Raw genomic sequence first — 13695 nt, 5'->3', positions numbered from 1 at the left:
CTATGATTTGTTTTCCTCCATTCAGCTAAGAAATAAAGATTAGGAATTCGAACTGCATCCCTGAAAGATATATTTCTGATTTTTGCAAGCAAACAAAAAATATACATTTTATTATCAAGTTACTAACTGTGCATGATCGATTTTTTTCAATGAAAAAAATAGTCTAACAGTAATTTAAGAAGAAAGGGTGATGGTCACAGAAGGAAAAGATACAGCTTTGAGATACTAAATGCCTTTTTTCTCTTTTCTGTCAGTGGTACATTTGAATCAAAAAATGAGATTATCAGGGGGTTGTAACAGATGATGCTTATGCCTGCTGAAATATTGAGAACTGATCTTTAATCAGTCATGATACAAGGAGTTATAAATTAAACTGCTGGTGTCTTTTGTAGACAAATAACTTGATGTTTTAAATGAGGATGCTTTTTGAGGGGTTGCTTTCCAGATTAGTAGGTGTCTGCATGGAAAACTCTGATGATTGCATTGTCCTTGTTCAAGGAGTAGTGAGCGCTTTTACAGAAAGTATTTGACCTTCTGTGACACATTCAATAAACTGTCTAATGCACATCACGGAACTCTAATGTTCATGAGTGGGAGATTACCTGCCCTATTGTGTCAGCTAAATGAACTGCATGATCTAATGTCCAGACAGCAAAGAAATCATGATCTTGTCCTAGATATTGAGCTCAATGATAGGGACTATACATGCGCCTGATAGAAAAGGCCAAAACTTACACATACAAGATCCAATTAAAATTAGTCCTGTTTTGTGAAGTATGAGAGATCTTGTAGGATTGCATTATTTGTATTAAATCTAAGTGTTATGATGGTGATTTTGAACCTAACTAATTTTTTCTCTGTATGTTTTCAGGAGATACAGTTAGAACATGCTAAACAAGCTTTTGTACAGAGAGACAATGCTCAGTCTGGAAGAGTCACAGCTATGGACTTCAGGGACATTATGGTCACTATCAGGCCACACATGCTGACACCATTTGTAGAAGAATGTCTAGTAGCTGTGAGTAGTTCTGGTGTCCCAGCTGGCAAAAACCTGGGATACAGATGTGGGATTCCTTTTTTATATACCTTGACTCCTGTATGTGACATGTATTCCAGCTTAAGGATGCATGTTTTTAAGTTGAGCAATTGTTATCTACACACATGGAAGTTAACCCTTATTGCAGAATACACATCCTCAATGTTCCTGGTCTCCTGAGACAAAAGACAAAGCATGTAGATGAACTTTAGTAATGGCCTATAAATGTAGTGTTTGCCTGACCATTCAGTCACTCCATCATAGTAGACTGTCAAATGTATCAAATTGCTGTTACATCCCACTTAAACTATCCTTCTGAAAGAATTTGTTTTGAAATGTAAATTCTAAGCTCCAGTGGGTAATTTCCAAGTGTCTGGGACACTTATGAACCAGAACATTACGAAAGGACATTCACTATATATTGACTGATAGTTGTTACACTGGACTGTACATTTTGTATCAGTTTGTAGCACAAAAACCAAATTAAATATTGCATTCTGCACCGTCACTGAAGAAATTAAAAAGGTACATTTGTTTTTGACCCAATTTCTAATCATGGGAACTTGTAGCAGCATGTTCCAACTAAGGCAAAGCCTGGCCATATCCAGGTTTAAAGATCTGCTCTGCTTTGACTTGCAAGGGAGATGTGTGAAGTGATGAGAATTACAAACTCTGACAAGAATATTGGAAGATGCATACAGGAAAAATCATAGCCAGAAGACTGGGGAATGACAGTGAGATCTGATAATTCCATGGTTCCCTCACAGTCTTGTTATCATCTTTCTTGGGCCATATGCTCTCTCATAAAGCATCAGGTTAGATTTTTTATTTCCCCTCAAGGTCAGCTAAATTTTGTCAATCTTACGCATTTTTTCTGAAATCTTCCTCATCACTGATCTTATAATTTAAATAGAGAATTGATCCAATAATTTTTCTATGTGTGTACCCAACAGCGCTTTAAAACAAAGGTTTAGGCTGAGTTCTCATTTGAGAAAAAATAACTGTTTCAACCTTATTGTTCCCATTATATTTGAATGCCTGATATAAGCCTGAGAGCTTATTGCTGGTTTTCCATGCCTTGAAATGCCTGTGAATTTAAATGTTTCAGTTGACCTTCCTAAGAATGTGTTTTGATTTTGTTGAAATTTTTTGTATAGTGATATACTTTACATGTAGAAGTAGATTTCCTCATTACTAGAAATAAACCAACTTATGAAACATTTCCAACTGAAGTAGTACTGAAACCTGAACTTTGCAAATTACTACTAGTTATGTTGTTATAATCCTGCATATGTATTTGTTTAGATTTGTAGGATGGGGGAGCTTTATACTCTGGTCATGATTAGTTTCAGTAATGTAAAAATCTTTCATAGTTTCATTTTGCAGGGTTTTTTTAAAAAGCAAGCTGGTGCTACTGTCGCTCTTGTAACATAACATTTGAAAACCTTTATTTTGAGGTTTTTTTGTCTTGTAACACTCTTTTTTTTTTTACTGTCTCGACTCTAGGCTGCTGGAGGTACCACTTCCCATCAGGTCAGCTTTTCCTATTTTAATGGATTTAATTCTCTCCTTAACAACATGGAGCTCATTAGAAAGATCTACAGTACTCTGGCTGGAAATAGAAAAGATGTGGAAGTCACTAAGGGTTGGTAGAAATGTTTGTAGTCTGGAAGTTTCCTTGGGCATTTGGTTGGGGTGGATGGAGGGAAAGACTTCATCTGTATGCTTTTAAATCAATGGGAGGGAGAGAAATCCTGCCTCATTAGCATTCTTTAGTTTCCTACTCAGTTTTGTACACTCCTGTTGGAGTCCACCCTCCAGGTTTTTCACTTTGTTTCAATCAGAAAAAGGTCCTAGTAAACTGCCAGTGGGGGCAGGGTGAGGAGACTATGTAAAGATATTTAAAAGTTTCAAAAACTTCCTAGGCCTCCTGCCAAATTGGCAGCCTATTAAAGTGACCTTCAAGGGTAGTTGAAAAATTCCATAAACTTGTATTGGTGGCACAGTAAGCTGATCTACAAGCTTGGAACAAGATGTTATCTAACCACTTTATAGAGAGTTCCCTTTGCAATGCCAGAGTTTCATTAATGTGGCCTACTGAGACTATGCATGAAAAGTTCCACATCTCTTGACTCCTGTTTTGGGGGCTTTTTTGTTTGCTTTTTATTTTATTTTTTTCTTTCTGACTTGCAACTGATTGATACCGTATGTCAGATATCCTAAATCCTGCTGGTAGTCGTAAGCTTTAAGACCAGAGAGTTGTACTTACTTGCATGAAGGACAGACCATTTAAAGCACACATTGATGTACTGGCAGAAGCACTTCTGCTGGGTCAATTTTATTCCCCTTTTACCCTCCCATCCAGCATCTGATACTTAATACTAAAATATAAAGGAACTTTGGGGTGCTCTGGATTATTTTTTCTGGTTTAATTGCATTTTCTTTTCTGTATTGTTATTCTGTTGCAGAGGAGTTTGTTCTGGCAGCTCAGAAATTTGGTCAGGTTACACCCATGGAAGTTGACATCTTGTTTCAGTTAGCAGATCTTTATGAGCCACGGGGGTAAGTGGAGAACTATCTGTATTCCTCTCTTTCCTTCCTCGTCTCTGCTTCTTGGAAAAAAGTGAAAGGTGATGTTGGGTAACAGGAGAGTGTAGTGTAGTGGCCACGTGCGGGTAATTTCTTGAGATCTGAAAACCCATCTCTAAGCAAACACTAAGCTGAGTTAATTTTCTCAGGCGCATGACGTTAGCTGATATTGAAAGAATTGCTCCTCTGGAGGAAGGGACATTGCCCTACAACCTGGCTGAGGCTCAGAGGCAGGTAAGAGCAGAAGCCAGCATAATGCTATTATTTGTTTCCAGTGCCAGGTAAATAGATAAACAACCTTCTTCTGTATTGTCATGTAAGATGCTTTTCCTTGTGTTCTGTAATATCTGTGAGGAATACTGTCTTGCTAAAATCTAGCTTTAACCTGTGTCATGTTCTCTCCATCTCCTCTCTGTGCCCCTTTCTCTTGGGCTGCATTTTGACAGGTCAAATGTAATTTACTTTGGAATGATAAAGTGTATAGGAGTGTCATCCAGCCATTCAGTAAATATTAGTTGTATACCTAATTAAGGTGTTTATGTTTTGTGATTCTGTTGCTCTCTGTTCTTTTTAATGAGGAAAAGAGACTTCCTGCTTCAAATATGGATGGTAAAATTCGGTATCTTGCCCATTAAATGGCAACCCTTGTTCTGAAAATACATGCAGGTTCCTGGCTTCAGAGTGTTGTCTGCTTTGCCTTATGCTCTGCTGAATATCAGAGTAGGAGAGATTATGTATAGGCTAACATCACAGTTTGAGTAAAAGCTTTAATACTCTCTGCATTTCCAATACTTTCAATGGTATAACACCAATGAACTTTTTTTTGTATTTGAGGCAAAAAGAAATAGGAGTGTTCTTTAAATGTCAAACCTGTTTATCATTTAGTTTTCATATAATTTTATCAAAATTTAGATCTTCCTTGACCCAAGCTTCTATATAGATGGATTTAAAACTAACCCTTCTCTTTCTCTCTGTCTCTATTTTAAGGCAGTCTTAACTTTGTGTCTTGTGAGACCAAGGGTTTTTCTGTTGGTTTTCTTTTTTCCTGCCCTGGGTCTATGCGGAGACGCCAGTTTGACCACAATGAATTGATGTAGGCTACATTTTTAGGACTACCAGGCCATAAGCCAGGCCTCTGTGTGTGTGTGTGTACACACATGTCTCTTTTGCTTTTCTTTTTATTTTTCCCCCTTCCCCCTACACATGAACACCCGCCCCCAACACAACAAGACAGTATCTGGGGTGGTGGTTTTCTGTTTGTTTGTGCAATAACTAAATGTTGATGATGCTGGGATGAATTCAAATGAATTGGCTCCCAAAAATTCACTATCTGTTCCTAGAAGACTCCTAAAGGAGTTAAAAGCATTTGCATTGGGCTGAATATCAAGTAATGTAAGTTACAATAGGTGGCGGTAAAATGTAGCCAAAAATGTGGTGATGAAAGTAGCAGCTTCCTCGGCTTTTGCTGTGGGGCCACTGTTTTTGCTAGGATGATTTACATCGTTCTAAGAGGCTGGGACATAGGACCTGCTTAAATCTTACCATTTTTTTCTGCATATGTGTCATACCTTTTCATTGTTTCCATCCAATTCTTTTTTAATGTCAACTGTTTGATGTTGAGACTTAAGATTACTTAAGATGTAATATGTATGCCCTCATTCAGACCACATTTAGACCACTGATTTTAGAGTTGTGTAATTTTGTTGTAGTATCAGTCTATTTTCTTTGCTATTCCAATCTAAAGAGACTGCATTATATGACACTTAGAAATCAGTGGAAAAGAAATAATAATTGAAAACAAAATCTCCAGTGTATTCTGGGATTTTTTCCAGATATCTCTATACTTAGATCTCTCTGCTTATGAGATGTTCTCTCTTGAAATACGATGTTCTGATTATTTTTATTGTCTTTTCTTTTGCTTTAAATCCTGCCTTGACAGAAAGCTTCAAGTGATGTGTCTCGACCTGTTCTCATCCAGATTGCAGAATCAGCGTACAGGTTTGCCCTTGGTTCAGTTGCTGGAGGTTAGTCATGGCTGAGCAAGAGAATATTTATCTTCATTATTTGGGGTTTTTCTTCTTTGCTTTTGCCCTTCCCCTTCTGCCTCTCATTTAAGTGTAGAATGTTTCTCAGACTTTCCCTGGGAGATGTGTCTAAGGGATGGGATGACAATAAGATCGAAGGGGACAGGATCATCTAGTCTACAAGAGTTTTGGAATTTATGAGCCAGTGGAGTTTCCAGGTGGTGGTGTTGCTATCTGATTTGTCACCAAACAAGTTTCAGGAGAATGAGATCAATAATGACAAAGGGCCAGGAAGTGCTTTTGGTTAAAACTGTGGGAGGTAGTTTAATGTATCCAAAATATATCATGGGGAAAAAAAGGTACAACTGATATCCTAGATGTAAATGTGAAAGATGACAGTTGCAGTCAAACACTGCAAATGTAAAGTCGTGTTTTCTTATACCTTGATTTTTATTTGCAGCTGTTGGAGCCACTGCAGTCTATCCAATTGACTTGGTAAAAACTCGAATGCAAAACCAGCGTTCTACAGGCTCTTTTGTGGGAGAACTTATGTATAAAAACAGCTTTGATTGCTTCAAGAAAGTGCTGCGTTATGAAGGTTTCTTTGGACTTTATAGAGGTAAGTTTAAAAGGTGGTAATGATAAGATATTAATAAGAGTTTTGTGGCAGTCTGCATTTTTAAACATTTTTCGTTAAGATGTCGGTTTTACCTAGTTTGTGCTTTTGCCTCTTCTCTCTTAGAGCAGAAGGGTTTGCAAACTTCTTAATAATTAAAACTTCATTGTAATGAGAAAATTTTTTTAGGACCTCTCTGTCCTGTTCCTCCTCATCTGCTATAGGGCAGCAGTAGCAATTTCCTACAGCAAAAATACACTCTTAGTCAAATTTTCATTTCCTTAACAGTCCTTAGTACCAAGAGTGTTTTGTCCTGTTCGGTAAGAAGTTAGGTCATCTGTGGGATTTTATTGTTTGCGGGCTTTTTGTTTTGTTTCAGTGTTCTTTCTGATCTGTCTTCTTCCTATTTAAAATCAAATTAAATATGGTACCTTGTTATTAACCAGATCTCTCTTTCTGATATCTTTTGAGACAAAAAGGTCTGTCTGAACCAGTTGCATGTGCATGACTAATCATTGGAAATAGTCATCTTTATCAAGTTTTATGTGTAACTCTTCTAAGCTTGTCAATGTGGAGTCAGCCAGAGCAATTCACTGTGTTTCAACCCACTTAATTTTGTATGTGTAACTAGTACACCAAAATTATGAATATTAGCTGTTCCAGGCTGCCTTTGTAGTCAATGGAGAAAACCCCAAAAGCTTTTGATTCTGTTCAGGATGTAAATCATCCTCACTTTGGATATCTTAGATCTAAGTGCCTGTAGTTAGGTGGCTTTTTTTTTCTTTAAATTTTGTCCTTGTCCCAGTTGTGGCATCAATAGTGTCAGTTCAGGTAACTCAGAACGAGTCATAAAAAATCAAGAATGACTGCATGGGACTTCAATTCTTCTCTGTCACAGAATTAAAGTAAATTATATTTCTGATGTTGCAGTTATTGAGCTCTTTTGTCCCCCTCTGCTTTATCTATTGAGGAGAATTTGAACTTGCAATCCTTCCTTCATGTTTAGCCAGCTTATTTAGAAACTTTTTTCACTTTGGGAAATAAGAATATTGTAATGAAAGAAATTAATTGCTAAAAGCAGTTGAGTCAGGAATGAAGAACACAGGATTTTGGTAAAATAGTGTTCTGATCTGGCAAAACTATTTCCACCTTAAAAAAAGTAAAATTATAAGACAACATGGGGAAACAACATTAAAACTAGGAGGTGTGATATATGTGCACTCTCTAACATATGACCTGAGTTACTGGAGGTTGGCTAAGTAGTTCTCTGCAAAATATAGACTCTAATTATTTCAGCACAATTGGAGATGGGAGGGATCTGTTATTATGGACTAAATTTGAGGCAATTTTTGGAGTAGACACAATAATTTAATAAAGAGTACTGCCATGATCTCTATTTTATAAGGCTTTATAACAATCAGAATCTTTAAAAGTCCCAGTTATTGGCTAAAGAACTAAATGTATTCCGTGCACATGTATGTCTGCTTTAAATGTATTCCTTGCACATGTATGTCTGCTTCTTTCAGGATCCTGAAAGAACAAATATGCAGAATGCCACTATTGCCCGTTTCTGTCTTACTGAAATTCGGAAGCACAGTGATTTTTTCACCTGCTAAAAAACCCCAAAACCTCAGAAATACCATGAATGTGTGTTCTTAACTACATTTGCTTGTTCTGTCTTTGGAGTGATTTTTTTCATTGCCAAATTTAGGGAGCTTTAGAAAACTTTGTCAGTATTGCTTGTCCTTCCCTTTCCCATCCCCTTTTCAGTCTTTCAAGGAATACTGAATAGTGAAATCTCAGACGGTATAGTGGAGCTGAAATTCTACACCCAGGCCAATAATCTAATTTCTGGATTATGTAGTAGAACACCATCATTTCAGAGGCAAATTGAGACCTGCATTTCTACAGATTCTCTACTTAAAGGGCACTCTGACTTAGTTCTCTTTTAAGGAGTCAAATAAAGAAAACTTCTTAAAAATCTGGAGCTTACTCCATGCATCTCTTTAAGTTTGCATTGTTCGTTGCTTTCTAAGGACGTGATGCTGGAGAAAGCTGAGCAACTGAATGCAGAAGGAAGTTTTTGGTTAAGCTTAAGAGAAAAAAACATTTGAAAGGAGCATTTTATAGATTAGTATAATTACCTGTCTTGGGTTGAAAACTAGCACATTACCCAATGCAATGCAGTATACATACAGCAAGAATCATTTTGTTCTAGTATTGAATACTACAGTAGGTAAGAAAAATTACAGAATACATTGCTTTTTGCTACTCATCGGTAGCTGCAATTATTTCTTGCACTGTGATGTGTTCAGAGTTAAGTCAATGTGGGTGGTTGTGTCCCCACTGAAGGAGAGAGTAGTCATTGGCAAGAGTTCTTCTGAATAGTGATGCAAAACCTTTTAAAAAATTGTAGTGCAAACATTTGGAGCAGTGGTCTCTTTGTTGTGACGCAATTCAAGAAAACAAGCTGTAATTATTAAGGCCCACTCTGAACTCAGGTGTTTCAGATAATTTTAATATAAGGCACATATTTCCATCCAGTGAAGTGAATTGATTCTTCTTTTTTGTATCAATTTTTCCAAACTTGGAAACCATGTTCTGAACCACCATCTCAGATAAGGTTAAATTACACCATCTTGTGGATATAAAGAGAGCACTAAATTTGGTTTGTTGTCAGTTTGGTTCTAAGGATAATCAGTGTTTGTACTGAGAAAATACTTTGATTAAAAAAAACCCCATGAAACCAAATATGTTATAAACCTCTGTAGAGTTTTCATAGTATGCATTATTTGAAAGCTGTGTTGTTATATCATTTTTTAAAAACACTGTATATTTAAGATAAATTGTTTATCTGTCTCTTTCTCAGCATGGCTGAAATTAATACTTCTCTCATCTGCCTGTAATTTACTGTTGTGCCTTCATTTATAACTGAAATTCATATTTAGAAACTCACAGGTACACACACACACACACACACACACACACACACACACACACACACACACACACATATATATATATATGCAAATATAGGAAAATTTTGAACGCTGTGGTTTGTCAAGATCTCTTTCAACTGATGAGATCACCTAATATTATTTAAATCAGAAGTCTGCCTGAGAAGTCACAAATTCCTTCACAGTCCTAAGCAGTTCATCTCATAGAGATTATTTCACCTGTACTTCATGTTATGGGAAGTTTAAGTACCAGAGATAAAATGTAGCCTAGGAAAATGTAGCCATGTTGTTAATGCCACTTTGCCTAGGGGGTGAAAAAGACAGGAAATGCTGTTGAAGACAGTGTCCTCTGTGATCATTAACAGTTGAGGAGCTTGTTAGTTTTATTTCTTTTGATGGTGCTTCTGGCACTGCAGAGACTCCAAATGCCATCTCATCTTAGATTTTAATCATTTGTGTTCATCATCCACCTTCCTTATTATGGACGGACTCCCATGCTAATGATACATAAGACTGTGGCAGGTTTCCTCTCAAATGAGGCAACAAAGTACTGTTTCCCTAGAATGAAACTACAAGCCTACATGTACCCCAAGTTGTGTCAAAGCACAATATTTTCAAGAAATACCCCATTTCCAGTCTGTGGGAGCTACACTTGAATGGCAACCAGTGATTCCAATTTCTTGTGTGAATCCTTTAATGGAAAAATTTGGCAGCATTCCATTAGTGCCTTCCTATCAGATGCCCAAATGGTTTCAAATAATTTACTTAGATGGAGCAACAACTCCTTCAGTCAGTAGGTTTTTCTAATATGAAGGGAAAATCACATCTGTTACACAGTGTGAAACTGAAGTTTCCCTGTTAGACATCTGAAGAACTACTTTATCCAAATAAGAATTTTTTTTCTTTTACTCTGTGCTATCACTACAGCTCGGCTGGATGAGCTGTTGTGTGTATGTTCACAATGTATCTAGACTGCTTTCAGAAAATAACTTGTACGGTGTCACAAACTGAATGCAGCCCTTGGTGCTCTCTCTTGCATATACCTTCACCTTCCCATAGAATCCTACTATGACAGTGTGAAATATGAAGTGGTACATCATAATTGCTACTAAAAATCCTTGGATATAAAAATACATTGAATAACGTGTTTGCTTTGTACTGTAGTAGCAGGCTGCCTATGTACAAAATGCTCTTCTCTGATGTTATAAAAGGCATACATTTTTAAGACACTGTCAGACGTTTCTAAGTCTGTTCTGCATCTGTGTATATGTCATATTGTTGATCTGCTAATGCATAGTAACACTGAAAAATTCCCAGCATGTCAGGATAACCCCAACAGAAACATGACATTTTCATATGGGTCCCTTGATGTGCTTATTTTCTTTCAAAACTTAGCATCTTTTTCATGTTTATAATCTTTCAACAGTATTTCAGGGCTCCCATGAAAACAATAAAGGGGAAATTAATGTTGATGATTATAGTATATAGAATGCAGAGGTACCACTTAGAGATTGCTTTATTGCACAGGTATGATATCAAACGAAGGGTCCCTCTACTAAGATGGGATAGTAGTCCTAGCTGGTGTCTGGCAAGGCTATAAAATGTAGTTCTAAAATTCATGCTGCCTTTTTCAGAATACTGTATGCTACCCTGCAGTAGACATACACAGCATTATATGTAGTTAAACTTAAAAGGTACTTTTATGCTATAAAATCATGCGTGAAGTAGAGAGAGAAAAAGAAAAATGTTCTGGGTTTTTTGTTGTTCAGTTGGGTTTTTCTGCTGTTAGATTTTTTTTAACTGCTACATATTCTATTTAATCTTTCTCTTCTACCTTGAAGTTTTATGGAAAGTTTTGAGTCATAACCATCCAATTCAGATTTGAGTGCAAAAAAAAAAATTTACCAGATGGGAAAAAGTACCTTGTGCCAGGATAAACCTGTTTTCCATATGACTTTACAAGACCCTTTATAAATGCAGTCTTGGAAGCTGAAAAATGAAAAATGGTTAAAAGGCCATCTTCACATCTGTTCAGTGAAAATGAATTTTATTTGTCCTGCTTATTTTGCTTCTAAAATTGGAGGTATATACAGATCACCAACTGGACTATTTTTATAATTTCCTATCTTGATATTTTAGAATGTCTTTTTCTGTGATATGGCTTCAAAGTCATGTTCTATATAGCTTGAGTGCACTAATATATGTATATATGATTTTAAAATAAATGATCTCTATGTTGTTTTGCAATTATATCTGCTTACAAACCTGCTCTAATTTTACTGCATGAGGTTTAGGATTAGGTAGTGTGCTTTTACAGTATATGGAATGTTTTTTTAGTCTCTGAAGATATAAATTCTTTAGCTGTAATGTTTATACAGAGCCACATATGTCCTCTAGCAAGATGTAAATATTATAGCAGTTGAAAAGATCATTTTGCAATGAAAAAATCCTATTCATTGTATATTCTTGTCTTGCTGCAGATAATGTAATATTTAGTTACACAATTCTGAGTGTTTTAGTGGTTTCTCATTGAGGTCTGAATTCAAGTCACCTGTGCAAGTTAAATTGTTTAGAAAGTCAAATTTTGATATTTAACTTACTTTTTTTGTTTTGAGCAACTGTATATGAACTTAGTGTTACTATATTCTTTTATTTGAGTATTCAGTCCTATGATCATAGCTCAGCATAGCTGGGTAAATGTTGCATGTGTATGTACTGTATAAAGACATTAGTATATAAATATGGTTGGGCCTCCTGCTACCACAAGTCAAATGGTGCTTTTCTTCAATGTCATTTCCTTATTAAGAGCATCAGTAGGAACCAGTAAAGCTGATGGATGGTAGCAGGATGGAAGAATATGTGCATTCTTCTCGGTGTTATTCTGATGTTTACCTCTAGGAAAAAGTGCTTTTTAGCAGGTTAACTTTTAGAGGTGAAACCTTAATTGTCTTTTTTACCCCAAATAAAACCATGGAGAGCTGAAAATTTCAGGTTTTTGTAGGAAGTAACCAAAGGTGCTTCCTGAGCTACTAAAACAAAGGGGTCTGTACCAGTCACTCCAGCTGAAGTGATTTTCTCGCACTTCTGGCTGGTGTTCTAATTTCATTATGCTGATGAATGCTTGTAACACCACTCTAGCCCCAGGCTTTCTTAGTAAGCTTTGCCTATTTTTAGGCTGTGTCATTCAAATGTTTACAAAATATTGGCTGTTCACTTCAAGCAAGTGAAGCTTACAGTCAGAAATTCACACTTCCAGTTCTGTAGCGAGTCACAAAATAAAATAGGAAATTCCATACCTGGGAAGAAAGCAGCATAACTTCCTTTATTTTAAGAACTAGTGATGTATCTGGGCAAAGAGCTCAAGAATGCAGTCATGCATGTTTGAATGGTTTACATTATTTTGATTCGTATCCCCTTGGGGTCTCCATGTACTGCCCTTGTTTTTGCCAGAAAAAGGTACTGCACTTACGACTTTTAAAGTAGGTGCATTGTGTATCTCACAAAATTAATTAAAAAGTCTTGATTATTGTGTGAAGATGCAGAAAATAAATGTTAGTGTAGGACAGTACTGAAACATACTTGTCAAATCTGTATTAGTGTTTAAGCATAAAATGAGCTAGTATGAATTAAAAAGAATAAAGAAACCAATATGTGTAGGCAGTGGTAGCACTAAGTTTGTTCTCAAAATCGAATGTTTAAGTACTCAATATAATAACACAAAATTGCTGTACAAATCACCTGTTTCTGGGTGCTGATCTCTACGTATATTTGTTGATTTGTTTATTTAAAAACAAGTTACTCAATGGTTTGAATTCTCTATTTCCATATTACAGGTCTGTTACCACAGCTATTAGGAGTAGCACCAGAGAAGGCCATAAAACTTACCGTAAGTTTGCAAATGGATTGTTTTCACATTTTTCCATGTTGTAAAGGGCATCAAATTACAATTAGCCTGTTAAGGATTTTTATCCTTTGTGTGTCAGCAGCATGGTGGAGTGTATTCCATCATTCTTGCTTGATATGAACTTAATTACAAAAAGCACAAAGCAACTGTTAATATCTGACTTGTGAACACTGTAAATGGCATGCTAGTCACATGCAGAGATACATATGTACATTTTAAGAATCTTACTGAAAACTTGTTTTTGGACTCACTCCAGAATATAATAAACTTATTCAACTTGTTCACTTTATCTGCTCATTTGTAAGTCACGCAGGCCTTTAGTTTTACTTCTTAGCGAATATGAATAATTATTTATTGGATTTGGAGGGCTTTTCTTTTTTCATCTCCATGTGGTTCCTGTATGCATGATTGTAGTGCAACAGGAAACAATGTGAGCAGGTAGTGAATTGTTGGTAAGAAAGGAACTAGTTTGCATCATGTTTTTTCTAAATGTTTTACTTCTGTAATTTTGTTATTTCATGAGTGATTTTAAGGCACTGAAGAATTCTTTTTAAAACCGAGTCATAATG

The 13695-nt window shown here is 36.2% G+C and overlaps 1 protein-coding gene across 3 annotated transcripts in view; it reads left to right on the top strand.

Moving 5' to 3' along the window:
• The window catches only part of SLC25A13 (solute carrier family 25 member 13), a 100146-nt gene that overhangs the window by 56991 nt on the left and 29460 nt on the right, over positions 1–13695 (top strand). For all 3 annotated transcript variants that reach the window (XM_071560752.1, XM_071560751.1, XM_071560750.1), the window contains 7 exons: positions 872–1018; positions 2543–2681; positions 3505–3598; positions 3775–3859; positions 5565–5649; positions 6110–6268; positions 13056–13108. In XM_071560752.1, the coding sequence (XP_071416853.1) occupies positions 872–1018; positions 2543–2681; positions 3505–3598; positions 3775–3859; positions 5565–5649; positions 6110–6268; positions 13056–13108 (762 nt within the window). The remainder of the gene's footprint in view (positions 1–871; positions 1019–2542; positions 2682–3504; positions 3599–3774; positions 3860–5564; positions 5650–6109; positions 6269–13055; positions 13109–13695) is intronic.

Source organism: Pithys albifrons, chromosome 7 (assembly GCF_047495875.1).
Source record: "Pithys albifrons albifrons isolate INPA30051 chromosome 7, PitAlb_v1, whole genome shotgun sequence".
Classification (NCBI taxonomy): Eukaryota; Metazoa; Chordata; class Aves; order Passeriformes; family Thamnophilidae; genus Pithys; species Pithys albifrons.
Note: the sequence above shows the minus strand (reverse complement) of the source record. Positions and strands in the feature narration are given on the sequence as shown.